Raw genomic sequence first — 18,216 nt, 5'->3', positions numbered from 1 at the left:
ATGCGCAATATAACTTAAGTGTTTAAAAATAGAGAGGGAAAACATAACGTCGCTTACTGAGATCGGCATCGCTAGGCATGCTAAGACCGGCAATCCGCTTTTCAAATCTGTATGATGGACCGAAAGCCAAATTTGGGTCAAATAAAATGCATTCATATGGTTTCGCCAATTCGTCGTCAACGTTCATTCAATATCTTTTTATTGTTTCATAAAAATTACTCTATTATCATAGACAAAAAATATGCCGTGAGTAGTGCTTGTTGTTGATGCTTCAAATTTTGCTTTACTCTGTTTCGCCCACCCGTAGGGGAAAACACACCATATGCCGAAAGGATACTTTGTTTTGGTTCCTATGTAGTTCCATCGTAACTTCTATCGGTGTACCCGAGAGGCGCCATTCACACCGTAGCGAATGTAAGCATATTTTCTTGTACTTCTTTTTAATTCATTTTTTTGTTTCTTGCTGTATAATAACCCTACTATCGTATTATCCTGTTGTCCAACGCGGGACTTTCATAGTAAAATTTTAATAACACGCGTCTATAGTCTACCATTCAGTTCGAATTGATTTGCCGAGGGTGGAGTGGAAAAATAAACAAAGAAAAAGAGAAAAGCGGAGAAAGAATGATGTTCCTTGCAGCAAACAAGAAAGCTTTTAAACGAAACAGACCGATCTATTTAATGAGCAAATTCAAACGAAAAGTGTACTTGTTGTGTTGTTTATATCACGGTGTATTCTATCAAATGGAATAGATTATCAGTGTTATCTTAGAAGAAATCACGTACTAGGCCCAGGAAAAGGATAGACTAAAGAAAGGAAAGTGTGATAATGTTAAATCATGCATTGGAAAACCCGAGCTCCAGGTGGAACTCGGTTCTAAAGAGTTGGGAACGGGCGCGCGGGAAAAGAAATACACGTTCCAGAAAATGTCACTCATCCACCCAAAGAAAACGTTCCATCATGTGTTTCCTTGTGCCTAACGTCATCGATATTCGCGTATAGTAAGCAGAAGGATGGATGACTCGCCCGTTCACGAGCTGCAAGTCGATGTGCTTACATGCTCAGGTATCCTTGGGTCTGGGCACTGTTGCGTCCGACCAGGTAGGCAATCAGCATGATGATAATCAATGTAACCAGGGCACATCCGACCGCGATCGGGACAATGTCGGGCGTATCAATGGCTTCGCAGTCCTTGGCGATCGAGAAGTTGCTGTTGTGTTTAGCATGGAACGCCTCCAGTTGGAGCTTGCTCACGGTTACGGTGGGCAAACCGAGTCCGGTCGCGTCCGACGTCAGATTCAGGCGCTGAGCCTTGTTGCAGTGGTATGACATTTCCTGCGGTGTCTTGAACAGCGTCTGATTGTTAGTCAGTGTGATCTGTTGGCTCGCTGAAACAATGAAATTCCAACCATGTCAATCAGACTCAGATGTTTTTGGAAGGCTCTAACGGTGACAATACTTACGCCGAGCATTCGGGAATGCCTCGCCAACAACAGAGAGCTTGAGCTGCACACCGGAAAGGACAAACTCGTGCTCAGTGGCGTTGAGCGTGAAGTTCAATCTCAAGCTGCTGGTGTTGGTCGTGTTGCCCATGTCCCACTGCAGCTCAATGTAGTCCGAACTGTTAGCACACTGGCCCGACACTCGGTCGACTTTCTTCGGCAAATTGTATAGAGTTTGTACCGCTTTGCCGGCTAGAAGGAAAACCGTTTAATTCAACCATTTCCGCGCGTTCGATTTATATGTTCACTTACTGGCATCGAAGTAGCTGAGGTTGAACTGCATGGCCATCTGCGCAATGATGCAAGTCTGGTTATTCGAGGAATCTGTGAAACTCCAGGTTCCCATCTCGGGCTCCGGGACGGGTTTCGGAGGGCTCGGTGCCACCGTAGTCGTCGACGGTGCCACGGTGGTTGTGGTTGTAGGGCTGGGGGTAGTCGTAGTGGTGGTGGTGGTGGTGGTCGTGGGACTGGTGGTAGTAGTGGTGGTGGTTGGGCTTGGGGTAGAAGTAGTTGGTTTTGTCGTTGGAGGAGTCACGGTGGTCGAAGTCGTTGGTAGGGTTGTAGTTGAATCGGTCGGGATTGGAGTTATCGTTTCTGCTTGCCCTTGGAAAGAAGAACCAAAACATAAAATACATATGTACATTAGAAAATATTTTTTCATCTCGGTAGGACCTCATCATTCTTCCTGTTGAACAATGTCGCGATGCATTGAGATTTCTATAAACCATGTTCAACAGTGCCTCAAGTCAGAATACTATCTAGCAGTGGCTGATAAGCGCAACTTATTATCATCTCAACATTCCACTGACGCCGTGGCTAGCAATACCCTTTTTTTGCACAGCTCGCTAGAATTGAATTTAGCATTTTCTCCTTTTCCAGAAACAAAGCATAAGCCCGTTAGAAACAGAAAGTACGAATTTCGTATTTTATTTTAAACAAAATGAATCACTCCACAGTTATAGCAAATAGCTGGGAAACATACTCTTTATCGAAAAATGACTTTGTACGTAACAATTTCTGTTTTTCATTCAATTCATGAAAGGAAAAAATACCCTTATGTTACTTTGTGATACATTACTGTTTGTTTATCATATTCTTTGTTTCATTGAAAACAACAAAAACAAACAGTGCAAGATATGACTCATACTTTGCCTTCTTCTTACTCCAGAGCCTGCTGCGCCAAATCGAAAAGTTTTGCATACGACCCACAACGTTGTTAGCCTCGACAGATTCTACAGGAAGTTTGTGAAAAATCTAATCATCAGGGTCTATGATACAGGAAGGGAATTATCATGAGGACAACGCTGCAGGAAGCAGGACGAGTTCAAGTATTGCTTCCTTGGCGTAGCGACAACGCGCATCGCAAACAAAAATCAGCTGACGCACACTTGCACACGACCGTGCGGCCATAACAGCTTGACATTTATTGTCAGTGCATAGATGATCGACAATTTTTCAGTGGAAAAAGCTAAGCTTCCTTCTCAACCGCGATAATCAGCGACCGATGTTGAATCTGACTACTCTACGCTTCTGGTGGTAGTTGTAAATCATCTTCCTTCCGAGACGATCGGCATGGAAAAAATGTCTGCGATAGTTGGGTAGACCAAAGAAATCGATGGCTCAATCACTTTGCAAGCAACATGGTTAGCACATGAATAAGGCTTGCACGTACATAGAGCAAGCGGTACCGAGTTGTATTTCTTTGTTCGGGGACAGCCGTCGGTTGTCGTAAGCTGTTTGCTGACACTATCATCAAGCATACAGCTTACGACGGGACCACCGCTGATGAGATGCAGCGCAGCGGCGATAACGGAAGCCATATTAGCTGCCAGAGAGCAAGCGACAAAGCACGCAAGGCGTTATGCGGGTTCCGGGGCAACACTTGCGCTTATTGCGTATTGATACCGCTGGAAACCTCGGGAAGTAAATTCCTCCTGCGGTTATACAATTTCTCGATGGCGATTATGCTTACTCAGCAGCAACAACCAATTGAGGGGCGTACTTACCATTGCACACAGTCAATCCGACGGCCACAATTAGCACAGCCAAGGGCACACGAAACGCATGCATTTTTATAATTCCTCTTTTTCGTACCACACTACACACCGATCCGATCAGAAGTTCGTTTGTTCACGAATTTCGCGTTGTTACTATTTCACGACTCACAGTAAACTGGTGCCAGGCGACGGCAAAATGCTGATGGCACAATCACAGCAATATGTTACAAAATCAGTTAATTAGTAAGGTTCGTTTTTTTTAGTTCTGTCCAGCCGGCTGATGCTGGCTTATCAGAGGAAAGGAACTGATGTAGAGGGTTTACCACTCGTTTCCAGTTTAACACCACCGACTGACTAATCATAAATAAAAGAAATTTTACTGCACTGAACTGACCAAGGATACGTTTTTGGAGGTTGCGTTATAAGCATTGCTTTGATGTATCCTCTGTCAGAAATATAAACCGATTTGACAATTTGGTTAAATTGTAGAACGTTATTTTATTTCCGTGCATACCTCAATTCGAATGCAACTACATATTATATTGTGGAACAACTAACCAAATGGTAATTTATAGCTCCAAGTTAAAGTGGAAGCAACACGGTTTTGTGTGAGCAAATATAAATATGCCCCAAGGCTGATGATTTGTATTTTTCACGTATAGGTGGCACTGCTTCAAACGCACGCTAGATTTAAAAAGTTCGTTAAGGCCAATCTTTCATCCTAACATCTTATTGCGCAAATGAAACAAATTATATGATCCGTCATTTAAAATAAAACTTTGTAATGTACGACAGCCATAGGAGTTATAATGTGATGGTTTGAATGTTTGATAAATAATAAAAGTTGGATGAAAATTGAAAATAGGATAAGAGATATATAAATGCATCAAAGTGCAACATCAAAGAAAATTTTTCTTCGGCACAGGGGTTAACCTTGGGTACGCCAGCGAAACGAAATGTTTTTTCATTCTTATAACCAACAATTTCAATAGCCCGGGATGCATCACAAGCAACAAACGGATGAGATGCTCAAGGAGGGTGAAAATTCAAGACCTTGTCAAACTGCATCGTGATATAAATTAATTATTTTCTAATGTAGGAAGGAGTATTTTTTGATTTTAATGTAGGAAGGAGGACGGTTTGACCAAATTGCCGTTGACCTAGGAATACAGGAAAGACGAATCCCTTTTAATTTATCCATTTACTGTTATAGTTTACGTATAGACAGTTGATTAGTTCACGTATGTTCACGCGGGCTTAATGCCATATCCATTTTTTGAAAACTCGTTTGTGCGCATGACCGTTTGTTTGTAATAAAACGACATAAAAAGGGCAGCATTACGTACATGACCATGACCTAAGTGACCATTGCATAGTCTACTTTAACTTCATTAAGGAAAAAAGAAGACTTCGGAACCTGTTTCTATAAATGTTTTTTATGCTTGTCTTGTTTTGAATTGAACTTATCGTCTGCCGAGAAAGCACTTCGTTCTTTGAGTATGTCTTTTTTTCTTTTACTGCTTATGTTACCTTCTGTTTGCTTCTGATATTCAGTTATCATTGTGTACATTGGATTCATTTATCCAGTTTTCGTTGTGTCCAGGAGAACTTGCGTAAACGAAATCGATCGTCCAGTCAACTTGAGCAAAGAGATTCGTTCCTGAATTCCGCTGGTGAAAGGAGAGATTTTTTTTTATGTTGTCAAGAACGGCGTAACTTTATGTGCCTTTCCGTACTTTCAACCGGTTCTTTCACTTGATATTTTGGTAATGCATTCTAGATGGAAGATTTGCTTCGTTCCTGTCGACGCATGTAGGGCAATGGAATCCTTTAAAAGGCCTGGATCAGCATCACCTCGCGACAGTCAAACATCGCGATCCGTCCTGAAAGTTGATACTGAAAAATGAAGACTTTGATCCTAGCAATTGTGGTTATACTTTTTTCCAAAACAGTTCATTCCGAAGTGTTAACATTTGGAGAATATGATAACACACTCGTAATGTGTTACTACGACCGAGTACTGGCAGGGTCTATTAGTCCCAACATTATCACTGTGAGACAGGTGGGATATTATAAAGTGTTGCTGAATTATCGACAGTAATATACCAGCGAGCGTGAAAATATTGTTTTATTTATTTTTGTATTTCATTAGGACCAAGAAAAGGTTTTGGCGTTTCTATTAATTGAAACGGATAGTCCTACGATGAGTGCAAGTGTTACAGGAGCGCTAGGATTATCGGATGTCACAATCACCATAGCAGACACGGTCTTTCCAAGGTTTCGCGGAGGTGCTGAGGTTTTTGCATACTGTAAATTGTTAACACCAACAACGTCTTCTCCATCCACGCCTACGGATTCAACTACGGCAACATCATCATCGTCATCGAGCTCGGATACTACAGCATCATCATCATCGAGTTCAGCGACTACGGCATCATCATCGTCAAGTTCGGCTACTACAGCATCATCGTCATCGAGTTCAGCTACTACGGCATCATCATCATCATCAAGTTCGGCTACTACAGCATCTTCTTCATCGAGCTCGGATACTACGGCATCATCATCGTCAAGTTCGGCTACTACAGCGTCATCGTCTTCGAGTTCAGCTTCTACAGCATCATCATCGTCAAGTTCTGCTACTACAGCATCATCATCATCAAGTGAAGCTACTACGTCATCTTCTTCATCGAGCTCGGCTACGGCATCATCATCGTCAAGTTCGGCTACTACAGCATCATCGTCATCGAGTTCAGCTACTACGGCATCATCATCATCATCAAGTTCGGCTACTACAGCATCTTCTTCATCGAGCTCGGATACTACGGCATCATCATCGTCAAGTTCGGCTACTACAGCGTCATCGTCTTCGAGTTCAGCTTCTACAGCATCATCATCGTCAAGTTCTGCTACTACAGCATCATCATCATCAAGTGAAGCTACTACGGCATCTTCTTCATCGAGCTCGGCAACGGCATCATCATCGTCAAGTTCGGCTACTACAGCGTCATCGTCATCTAGTTCGGCTACTACGGCATCATCATCATCAAGTTCGGCTACTACAGCATCATCGTCATCGAGCTCAGCAACTACGGCATCATCATCATCGAGCTCGGCTACTACGGCGTCATCCTCGTCAAGTTCGGCTACTACAGCATCATCGTCATCGAGCTCAGCTACTACGGCATCATCATCATCAAGTTCGGCTACTACAGCATCATCGTCATCGAGCTCACCTACTACGGCATCATCGTCATCGAGTTCGGCTACTACGGCATCATCATCATCAAGTTCGGCTACTACAGCGTCATCGTCTTCGAGTTCAGCTTCTACAGCATCATCATCGTCAAGTTCTGCTACTACAGCATCATCATCATCAAGTGAAGCTACTACGGCATCTTCTTCATCGAGCTCGGCTACGGCATCATCATCGTCAAGTTCGGCTACTACAGCATCATCGTCATCTAGTTCGGCTACTACGGCATCATCCTCATCAAGTTCGGCTACTACAGCATCATCGTCATCGAGCTCAGCTACTACGGCATCATCATCATCGAGCTCGGCTACTACGGCGTCATCCTCGTCAAGTTCGGCTACTACAGCATCATCGTCATCGAGCTCAGCTACTACGGCATCATCATCATCAAGTTCTGCTACTACAGCATCATCGTCATCGAGCTCAGCTACTACGGCATCATCGTCATCGAGTTCGGCTACTACGGCATCATCATCATCAAGTTCGGCTACTACAGCATCATCGTCATCGAGCTCAGCTACTACGGCATCATCATCATCGAGCTCGGCTACTACGGCGTCATCCTCGTCAAGTTCGGCTACTACAGCATCATCGTCATCGAGCTCAGCTACTACGGCATCATCATCATCGAGCTCGGCTACTACGGCGTCATCCTCGTCAAGTTCGGCTACTACAGCATCATCGTCATCGAGCTCAGCTACTACGGCATCATCATCATCAAGTTCGGCTACTACAGCATCATCGTCATCGAGCTCACCTACTACGGCATCATCGTCATCGAGTTCGGCTACTACGGCATCATCATCATCAAGTTCGGCTACTACAGCGTCATCGTCTTCGAGTTCAGCTTCTACAGCATCATCATCGTCAAGTTCTGCTACTACAGCATCATCATCATCAAGTGAAGCTACTACGGCATCTTCTTCATCGAGCTCGGCTACGGCATCATCATCGTCAAGTTCGGCTACTACAGCATCATCGTCATCTAGTTCGGCTACTACGGCATCATCCTCATCAAGTTCGGCTACTACAGCATCATCGTCATCGAGCTCAGCTACTACGGCATCATCATCATCGAGCTCGGCTACTACGGCGTCATCCTCGTCAAGTTCGGCTACTACAGCATCATCGTCATCGAGCTCAGCTACTACGGCATCATCATCATCAAGTTCTGCTACTACAGCATCATCGTCATCGAGCTCAGCTACTACGGCATCATCGTCATCGAGTTCGGCTACTACGGCATCATCATCATCAAGTTCGGCTACTACAGCATCATCGTCATCGAGCTCAGCTACTACGGCATCATCATCATCGAGCTCGGCTACTACGGCGTCATCCTCGTCAAGTTCGGCTACTACAGCATCATCGTCATCGAGTTCAGCTACCACGGCATCATCGTCATCGAGCTCGGCTACTACGGCATCATCTCTTCCCATTCCGTCAATTTCCCTGCCGATCACAGTACCAACCACTCCAGGACGCACACAACGCTTTGCACTTATTGAAAAGCTCACAACCAATGCACAGAAGTCTATTTCGAAATATCAGCATCAATCAAACACATCGAGCGTTCAAAACAAGCATTCTTATGAAGCCGAAAGGCTATCCTTGCAAAATTACGAAAAGAGCGTTCCAGTCAAAGATAAACAAAAAGTCAGAAAAAATGAAGCACACTGGTATCCAGGATTGAAATTACGTTTCTAAGTTATTAGCAATATCTTCAACGGTAAGCTAATAATGCTTGTCATTCTTATTTTTCTTTCCTTTGCATTTAAACGAGATCAATAAAAGTTTGCCATTTTTGAGAAAAAATAACCTTCCCAGCGGGGTTTCGTCACAAAAATACTATGACTTCAATCAAAACGTTGACAATTTTAATTTTAACAATATTTAAATGATTTAAACAAAAGTATACAAACTTCTGCGAATCCAAGAATATACATACAGAAGAGAGATCAAGAATCTTCTTCATTCTGCTTATTGTATATTTGCATTTCACACAGTTCTTTTAACTCTTGTATTTCTTTTCGCCTAACATTGCTGATTCTTTTCTTCATTTCGATTGGTTTTCTCATTTTCGTAATGTATCATGATTACTTTCACCGATACGTCGTTTTTTTTCTTGCCACCCTTTTTATTTCCGTTATTCTGTCATTGATTTCCCAAATTTTGTGATTTTTTTGACATGCATCCAGTAATGCTGTTTGCTTTTGTTAGAAAAGATTATGTTGTTTTTTTTTACCAATGATATTCAAAAGATATTGAATTCCTTAATAGGATCATTAAACATGGATGCCTAACAGTTTGGTCGGATTTTAATGTTCTTTACGTTGTCCAGTACAAGCTCCAACTTCATGCTCGATCGACAAATTCGCTGCAGTAAATGAGGAAGAAAATCTTACCTTAAACATCTTATCGACAAAACGGTTCATTTCGTTTATGTTATTGCTTCATTTTGCTCCACACGAATGCAGGAGTGGTCAGTGCATCCGTTACGGCCTGTCGTTCGGGTCCATGCAATGGTGAAAGGGATACGACTGTAATTATTGTAGTTAATTCCACAGGGCAGGATTGGCCGAAAGAGGAAACGTTTTTCACATTTCTACACACTGGTCAAGGAGTTGTAAACTTCAACTTCAACCGGTTCTTTCGCGCAACATTCTATGTATGTCATATTTTGGCAATGGATTCTCCAAGCTTGAAATCATTTTTTTATTAGTTCATTGCAATGCATTAAGAGCAGAGAAAAGCTTTAAAAGGCCGGTGCTGCTTATTCCCAGCGGCAGTTCAATATTGCTATCCAGCCCGCGTGTTCGTAGTGGATCATGAAGGTTTTGATCTTCAGTATTTTAGTCGTTGTTTTTGCAAAACAGGTTGTTTCAGACGTGATAACATTAGGCGAATATGACAGCAGTTACGTTGTGTGTTACTACAACAGAATTTTCGGAGGTTCCTACAGTCCACAAGTTGTTACAATTAAAAAAGTGCGTTATGTGTAGGACGGAAATGTGACTAATTTTGTATTGGAATAATATGGAAATGAATATTATGTTTTCCATTATCGTTTTTTACAGGACAATGAAAAGGTTCTGGCGTTTCTAGTGATCGAAACAACTGGAAGTACAACAGATGCGAACGTTGCAGGAGAACTTGGTGTATCCGATGTAACAATCACTGTTAATGACAAGGTTACAAGAATATTTCGTCAAGGAGCAGAAATATACGGATACTGCAAATTGTTAAATCCCACAACTACATTCCCCTCTATAACAACGGAAACGACAACCACATCCAGTTTATCGACGATAGAATCTAGTGTTGCCACAACAGCATCAACGGACACAACTCAGCCTTCTTCATCCTCAAGTGTATCTAGCCCAGCAACAACAACACCTACTTTCACAACTTCCTCGACGGAATCGACTACAGTATCATCTAGTGCTGCGACTACGACTTCTACTTCATCAACGTCATCAAGTGCTGCGACTACGGCCTCTAATCCTTCAACGGAATCGACTACAGCAGCTTCGTCATCAAGTGCTGCTACTACGGCCTCTTCTTCCTCGACGACAGCGACTACAGCATCATCGTCATCTAGCGCTGCCACTACGGCCTCTTCTTCCTCGACGGAATCGACTACAGCATCATCGTCATCTAGTGCTGCCACTACGGCTTCAACTTCCTCGACTGAATCGACTACAGTATCATCGTCATCAAGTGCTGCGACTACAGCCTCTTCTTCCTCGACGGAATCGACTACAGCATCATCGTCATCAAGTGCTGCGACTACGGCCTCCTCTTCCTCGACGGCTTCGACAGCATCATCGTCATCAAGTGCTGCGACTACGGCCTCTTCTTCCTCGACGGCTGCGACTACAGCATCATCGTCATCTAGCGCTGCCACTACGGCCTCTTCTTCCTCGACGGAATCGACTACAGCATCATCGTCATCTAGTGCTGCCACTACGGCTTCAACTTCCTCGACTGAATCGACTACAGCATCATCGTCATCAAGTGCTGCTACTACAGCCTCTTCTTCCTCGACGGAATCGACTACAGCATCATCGTCATCAAGTGCTGCGACTACAGCCTCTTCTTCCTCGACGGAATCGACTACAGTATCATCGTCATCAAGTGCTGCGACTACAGCTTCATCTTCCTCGACGGAATCGACTGCGACTACAGCCTCTTCTTCCTCGACGGCTGCGACTACAGCATCATCGTCATCTAGTGCTGCCACTACGGCTTCAACTTCCTCGACTGAATCGACTACAGCATCATCGTCATCAAGTGCTGCTACTACAGCCTCTTCTTCCTCGACGGAATCGACTACAGCATCATCGTCATCAAGTGCTGCTACTACAGCCTCTTCTTCAAGTGCAGCGACTACGGCCTCTTCTTCCTCGACGGAATCGACTACAGCATCATCGTCATCTAGTGCTGCCACTACGGCCTCTTCTTCCTCGACGGAATCGACTACAGCATCATCGTCATCAAGTGCTGCGACTACAGCCTCTTCTTCCTCGACAGAATCGACTACAGCATCATCGTCATCAAGTGCTGCGACTACAGCCTCTTCTTCCTCGACGGAATCGACTACAGTATCATCGTCATCAAGTGCTGCGACTACAGCTTCATCTTCCTCGACGGAATCGACTGCGACTACAGCCTCTTCTTCCTCGACGGCTGCGACTACAGCATCATCGTCATCTAGTGCTGCCAATACGGCTTCAACTTCCTCGACTGAATCGACTACAGCATCATCGTCATCAAGTGCTGCTACTACAGCCTCTTCTTCCTCGACGGAATCGACTACAGCATCATCGTCATCAAGTGCAGCGACTTCGGCCTCTTCTTCCTCGACGGAATCCACAACAGCATCATCAAGTACTGAGACTACGGCCTCTAATCCATCGACGGAATCCACTACAGCATCATCGTCATCAAGTGCAACGACTTCGGCCTCTTCTTCCTCGACGGAATCCACAACAGCATCATCAAGTACTGAGACTACGGCCTCTAATCCATCGACGGAATCCACTACACCATCATCGTCATCAAGTGCTGCGACTACGGCCTCTTCTTCCTCGACGGAATCGACTACAGCATCATCGTTATCAAGTGCAGCGACTACAGCCTCTTCTTTCTCGACGGCTTCGACTACAGCATCATCGTCATCAAGTGCTGCGACTACGGCCTCTTCTTCCTCGACGGAATCCACAACAGCATCATCATCATCAAGTGCTCCCACTACGGCCTCTACTTCATCATCGTCATCAAGTGCTGCGACTACGGCCTCTTCTTCCTCGACGGAATCGACTACAGCATCATCGTCATCAAGTGCTGCTACTACGGCCTCTTCTTCCTCGACGGAATCGACTACAGCTTCTTCTTCCTCGACGGCTTCGACTACAGCATCATCGTCATCAAGTGCTGCTACTACAACCTCTTCTTCAAGTGCTGCGACTACGGCCTCTTCTTCCTCGACGGAATCGACTACAGCATCATCGTCATCAAGTGCTGCTACTACGGCCTCTTCTTCCTCGACGACAGCGACTACAGCATCATCGTCATCAAGTGCAGCGACTACAGCCTCTTCTTCTTCGACGGAATCGACTACAGCATCATCGTCATCAAGTGCAGCGACTACGGCCTCTTCTTCCTCGACGGAATCGACTACAGCATCATCGTCATCAAGTGCTGCTACTACGGCCTCTTCTTCCTCGACGGAATCGACTACAGCATCATCGTCATCAAGTGCTGCTACTACGGTCTCTTCTTCCTCGACGGAATCGACTACAGCATCATCGTCATCAAGTGCAGCGACTACAGCCTCTTCTTCTTCGACGGAATCGACTACAGCATCATCGTCATCAAGTGCTGCTACTACAACCTCTTCTTCAAGTGCTGCGACTACGGCCTCTTCTTCTTCGACGGAATCGACTACAGCATCATCGTCATCAAGTGCTGCTACTACGGCCTCTTCTTCCTCGACGGAATCGACTACAGCATCATCGTCATCAAGTGCAGCGACTACAGCCTCTTCTTCTTCGACGGAATCGACTACAGCATCATCGTCATCAAGTGCAGCGACTACAGCCTCTTCTTCCTCGACGGCTTCGACTACAGCATCATCGTCATCAAGTGCTGCGACTACAGCATCATCGTCATCAAGTACAGCGACTACAGCTTCTTCTTCCTCGACGGCTTCGACTACAGCATCATCGTCATCAAGTGCTGCTACTACAGCCTCTTCTTCAAGTGCAGCGACTACGGCCTCTACTTCCTCGACGGAATCGACTACAGCATCATCGTCATCAAGTGCTGCGACTACATCTTCTTCTTCCTCGACGGAATCGACTACAGCATCATCGTCATCAAGTGCAGCGACTATAGCTTCTTCTTCCTCGACGGCTTCGACTACAGCATCATCGTCATCAAGTGCTGCTACTACGGCCTCTTCTTCCTCGACGGAATCGACTACAGCATCATCATTATCAAGTGCAGCGACTACAGCCTCTTCTTCCTCGACGGCTTCGACTACAGCATCATCGTCATCAAGTGCTGCGACTACGGCCTCTTCTTCCTCGACGGAATCGACTACAGCATCATCGTCATCAAGTGCAGCGACTACGGCCTCTTCTTCCTCGACGGAATCGACTACAGCATCATCGTCATCAAGTGCTGCTACTACAGCCTCTTCTTCAAGTGCAGCGACTACGGCCTCTACTTCCTCGACGGAATCGACTACAGCATCATCGTCATCAAGTGCTGCGACTACATCTTCTTCTTCCTCGACGGAATCGACTACAGCATCATCGTCATCAAGTGCAGCGACTATAGCTTCTTCTTCCTCGACGGCTTCGACTACAGCATCATCGTCATCAAGTGCTGCTACTACGGCCTCTTCTTCCTCGACGGAATCGACTACAGCATCATCGTCATCAAGTGCTGCTACTACGGCCTCTTCTTCCTCGACGGAATCGACTACAGCACCATCGTCATCAAGTGCTGCGACTACAGCCTCTTCTTCCTCGACGGAATCGACTACAGCATCATCGTCATCAAGTGCAGCGACTACGGCCTCTTCTTCCTCGACGGAATCGACTACAGCATCATCGTCATCAAGTGCTGCTACTACAGCCTCTTCTTCAAGTGCAGCGACTACGGCCTCTTCTTCCTCGACGGAATCGACTACAGCATCATCGTCATCAAGTGCAGCGACTACAGCTTCTTCTTCCTCGACGGCTTCGACTACAGCATCATCGTCATCAAGTGCTGCGACTACGGCTTCTTCTTCCTCGACGGCTTCGACTACAGCATCATCGTCATCAAGTGCTGCTACTACGGCCTCTTCTTCCTCGACGGAATCGACTACAGCATCATCGTCATCAAGTGCTGCGACTACGGCCTCTTCTTCCTCGACGGAATCCACTACAGCATCATCGTCATCAAGTGCTGCTACTACAGCCTCTTCTTCAAGTGCTGCGACTACGGCCTCTTCTTCCTCGACGGAATCCACAACAGCATCATCAAGTACTGAGACTACGGCCTCTAATCCATCGACGGAATCCACAACAGCATCATCGTCATCAAGTGCAGCGACTTCGGCCTCTTCTCCCTCGACGGAATCGACTACAGCATCATCGTCATCAAGTGCAGCGACTACAGCCTCTTCTTCCTCGACGGCTTCGACTACAGCATCATCGTCATCAAGTGCAGCGACTACAGCTTCTTCTTCCTCGACGGCTTCGACTACAGCATCATCGTCATCAAGTGCTGCTACTACGGCCTCTTCTTCTTCGACGGAATCGACTACAGCATCATCGTCATCAAGTGCTGCGACTACGGCCTCTTCCTCCTCGACGGAATCCACAACAGCATCATCATCATCAAGTGCTCCCACTACGGCCTCAACTTCATCATCGTCATCAAGTGCTGCGACTACGGCCTCTACTCCTTCAACGACTTTGTCATCTTCTTCTTCCATTGCAACAACAGCAATTACGTTATTGACGACACCTCATTTTCCATTGACTTCACCTGGTTCTACTCCGTCTACCCCAGGACGCACTACCACCGCCTCTACAACATCTGCAAGTTCTGTTACTGTCACAGTTACAAATCCAGTAACAACTACCTCGCGTCGTCCAGCAGCAGGTTTTGTATCATCTAATAATCTTGCTAACTCTCAGCAACCTTCGCTTGTATTCCCACAAAGGCCTTCTAGGCCACAAATTTTGTTCCCATTATTTTTAGTTAAGCCATCAACACAAAACTTTAAACAATTCAAAGTTTTCCGAAATGATGTAACCAGTAAGAAAAATAGAAGACGTATCACACATTGGTATCCAGGTCTCAAGATGAATTGAAATTTTATGCCGCTCCAGTATGATTTTCCCTAATACAAACCACACAGTTTATAAAAAATCACGATTTCGCAAAAAGTGAAACTGTTATCCCAACAGCCTTTGAAAACTACTGAAGTAATGTAATGTGAGAATTTACACTTTCTAATTTATTTTAAAACAAATTAATCGTTTCTAGGAAAGATAAGTTTTAGAAGACTGATTTACTTGCGGTTAAACGATGAATGTAGAAAGGATAAGAAATATTTTTTGATTTTATACATAATAGCACGTAATGAAAAACTATCTGAATGAGCGTTTACAAAAATAATCCCCATCCATTAACAGCATGAACATCTTACATGTTCATTGTAAGTTCATAATCGCATAAGTTTATAACTACATGACAGCTGAAAAAAAATTGAATTTTTGTCAACCGGGTTAGTAAAACGATGAATTTGTCCGTTGCTGAAATACAATTTAATGAGGGTTGTAAAAAATAAACCGTTATCATGCCGATAAAGAATTGGAATGTGTAACGGTCGATCGTTTTTTTCGGTGAAAGATTAAGGAATAAAAAAACCTCTCACCGCGAAAGCAAAATTTAAAAAGAAAGTAAACACTTTCTTTGCATTATTATGAAATGATGTGAATAAATGATAATAACATAAAATAAATAAATCAAAGAAAGGATTATACAAAATCATTTTTTTTGTGGTACATAATTTTGATGCCGTTTCGTAGTTTCTCAATGCTGCTGCAACATTTTAACATATTGCAAATACGAGAGGCGCATGTACTCCAACTGCCAATCACCCGCTTCGTAAAACTCATGTCGAGTTGGGTTCAAAAATTTGGTTTGGACGGGAAATTTGAAGATGTAGCAAAGAGAAAGTAGTTTTTCCCCTTTCTTTCCAACCTGCTACTGAACCCAACGACCAGACATGACCCGCATTCTATAAAAGATACACCATTCTCTTTGAAGTATTTCAGTTCTGGCGTAACTTCAGTGTGGTCTGTTCTCGATTTTCAGTAAAATACAGTGAAGCAGAAGCATGAAAATTTGTGTGAACTTGTGTATCGTCTTAATACTTCCTATACTTGCTAACGGCAAACGAAGTGGTAGTAATGGAATTGCTACATATGGTGCGTACGACAACAGTTTGGAAACTTGCTTCTATTATAGAGTTTTGAAAGGAGATCGTAATCCAACTCGAATACATATCGACAACGTAAGTAATTCCCATCGTTATAGTTTAGCCAAGTCAAGCGTTTTAATAAACCGTTCAAACTCGTCAGTGAAGTGAACGTAATATTGTACTTGATCGATTGTAATTATGTACGTGTCAGTGAGCATGCGTTCATCGCCGTATAATGTAGCTACCAATAAAATTGTAACATGAAAAAGTGAGTTTTGTGAACCAAAAATAGTGATCTGCATCGATTCCTGCACAAATAACGTGCCTTACTGACTCGAACAGAAACTGGCACCTTTATCGCTATCAGTTAAACAGGAGCATACCGCATATTTTTTTGAATAATTTAATGAAAAACTACTTTAGGCCATACGAAGTCTACCACAAAAGGCAAACAAATCCCAAAATTGAAATATACGGTGATACTTCTTCGTTAATGCAGTAACACCGCAGTATCACCACGTGTTTAACGAGCATACAGTCCTTGCTTTACGTACTTAGTTACTGGCAAGACTGAAGACTAAACGCAAGAGGACATGACGCGATCGCGAAATCAGTTCCATTCATGTATGTGAAGATTGCAAAGGAGGTGCCAGGTGATAATCTTTCATTATGCGAATCATTTAAATACATCTTTATAATTTCTTTGGTGGAATGTTTATATTTGCTTTCGTCAAATAAGAAAGGATCAAAAACGAATTTACTACCAAAAATGACCTTTCCATACGTTTTAATTTTCATGTAGGATATTAGTTCACGGATAACGTATGTGGCTGTGGAACCTCTTCAGAAGCATGCTGGAATTTCCATTGACGTTGAATTGTGGAGCAACAATGACGAAAACACAAATATTATTGTAAAAGATAATAAGTTGAAGAAACGTATGACATCTAACATGGAGCTATTTGGTTTTTGTAAACCTAAACCTACTGAAACTACTTCAACTGATTTCACGACGAGGACCACTCCTACTATACCATCCACGAGCGTCTCATCAACATCTTCGTTATCGACGCTGTCCACGCTTTCAACAACTATATCTACTGCTTCTTCCTCGACTTCCTCAACAATATCATCGACTGCATCAACGCCAACGATTTCAACAACTCGCTCATCTAGTACATCGTCTTCGACAATATCGACCCCAACAACTGCTTCTACAGCAAGCTCCACCATTTCGGCATCTACATCGTCTACTGTATCAACACCATTGACTTCAAGTACTAGCTCATCAACACCGTCTACTTCATCAACATCGAGCTCTACTACGTCTACCACTTCCACTCCAACAACATCATCTACTGCATCGACCACCAGATCAAGGCCTGGCTCTTCAACGTCATCATCTTCATCAACAACTGAATCCACCTCCAGTACGAGAAGTACATCGTCTTCTACAATATCGACTCCAACAACTGCTTCTACAACAAGCTCCACCACTTCGGTATCTACATCGTCTATTGCATCAACGCCAATGACTTCAAGTACTAGCTCATCAACACCATCGAGCTCCACTGCGACAACAAGTCGTACTCCAACAACATCATCAACGCCTTTTACTGTTCCTACAGTTTCAACACCGTCCACTCCTTCCACAACAAGATCCACTTCTATGTCTACAAGTTCATCTACCGATGCCTCTTCCTCAACAACCTCAACGACACGTCTTACATTTCCTACAGTTTCAACACCATCCACTCCTTCTACTACAAGCTCCACTTCTCTGTCTACAAGTTCATCTACTGCATCTACCACTGCCTCTTCTTCAACAACCTCAACGACACGTCTTACATTTCCTACAGTTTCAACTCCATCCACTCCTTCCACTACAAGCTCCACTTCTCTGTCTACAAGTTCATCTACTTCATCTAGCACTGCCTCTTCTTCAACAACCTCAACAACACGTCTTACATTCC

The 18,216-nt window shown here is 44.1% G+C and overlaps 3 protein-coding genes across 3 annotated transcripts; 2 read left to right on the top strand and 1 right to left on the bottom strand.

Annotated features, from left to right (window-relative positions):
• Window positions 1–155: 155 nt before the first annotated feature.
• On the bottom strand, window positions 156–3,837 carry LOC131262013 (lysosome-associated membrane glycoprotein 1-like). The gene is made up of 4 exons (XM_058263905.1): window positions 3,510–3,837; window positions 1,756–2,106; window positions 1,465–1,695; window positions 156–1,389 (listed from the first exon to the last, which is right to left on the bottom strand). Exons 1-4 carry the CDS (start codon window positions 3,571–3,573, stop codon window positions 1,055–1,057), a joined length of 981 nt encoding a protein of 326 aa, XP_058119888.1. The 5' UTR covers window positions 3,574–3,837; the 3' UTR covers window positions 156–1,054.
• Window positions 3,838–5,703: 1,866 nt separating this feature from the next.
• LOC131262344 (pneumococcal serine-rich repeat protein-like) lies at window positions 5,704–14,932 on the top strand. Its single transcript, XM_058264327.1, has 11 exons — window positions 5,704–6,547; window positions 6,824–6,939; window positions 6,996–7,204; window positions 7,250–7,474; window positions 7,566–8,011; window positions 10,186–12,096; window positions 12,172–12,840; window positions 13,183–13,884; window positions 14,017–14,143; window positions 14,197–14,292; window positions 14,338–14,932. Exons 1-11 carry the CDS (start codon window positions 5,704–5,706, stop codon window positions 14,930–14,932), a joined length of 5,940 nt encoding a protein of 1,979 aa, XP_058120310.1.
• A 534-nt stretch (window positions 14,933–15,466) lies between these two features.
• On the top strand, window positions 15,467–18,172 carry LOC131262340 (uncharacterized). The gene is made up of 4 exons (XM_058264318.1): window positions 15,467–15,475; window positions 17,528–17,623; window positions 17,675–17,784; window positions 17,872–18,172. Exons 1-4 carry the CDS (start codon window positions 15,467–15,469, stop codon window positions 18,170–18,172), a joined length of 516 nt encoding a protein of 171 aa, XP_058120301.1.
• Window positions 18,173–18,216: the final 44 nt, after the last annotated feature.

This window comes from Anopheles coustani, chromosome 2 (assembly GCF_943734705.1).
Source record: "Anopheles coustani chromosome 2, idAnoCousDA_361_x.2, whole genome shotgun sequence".
NCBI classification, from domain to species: Eukaryota; Metazoa; Arthropoda; class Insecta; order Diptera; family Culicidae; genus Anopheles; species Anopheles coustani.
This window is presented reverse-complemented; position numbering and strand designations above follow the sequence as displayed.

Coding starts and splice junctions, on each gene's coding strand:
- LOC131262013 (XM_058263905.1), bottom strand. CDS start 3,573: ATGCATGCGTTTCGTGTGCCCTTGGCTGTGCTAATTGTGGCCGTCGGA. Junction 2,107..3,509: donor CGGATTGACTGTGTGCAATG/GTAAGTACGCCC, acceptor CTTCTTTCCAAG/GGCAAGCAGAAACGATAACT. Junction 1,696..1,755: donor CCTCAGCTACTTCGATGCCA/GTAAGTGAACAT, acceptor TTTTCCTTCTAG/CCGGCAAAGCGGTACAAACT.
- LOC131262344 (XM_058264327.1), top strand. CDS start 5,704: ATGAGTGCAAGTGTTACAGGAGCGCTAGGATTATCGGATGTCACAATC. Junction 7,205..7,249: donor TACGGCATCATCGTCATCGA/GTTCGGCTACTA, acceptor CGGCTACTACAG/CATCATCGTCATCGAGCTCA. Junction 12,097..12,171: donor TACAGCATCATCGTCATCAA/GTGCTGCTACTA, acceptor CTTCGACTACAG/CATCATCGTCATCAAGTGCT.
- LOC131262340 (XM_058264318.1), top strand. Junction 17,624..17,674: donor GCATCGACCACCAGATCAAG/GCCTGGCTCTTC, acceptor ATCCACCTCCAG/TACGAGAAGTACATCGTCTT. Junction 17,785..17,871: donor ATCAACGCCAATGACTTCAA/GTACTAGCTCAT, acceptor CTGTTCCTACAG/TTTCAACACCGTCCACTCCT.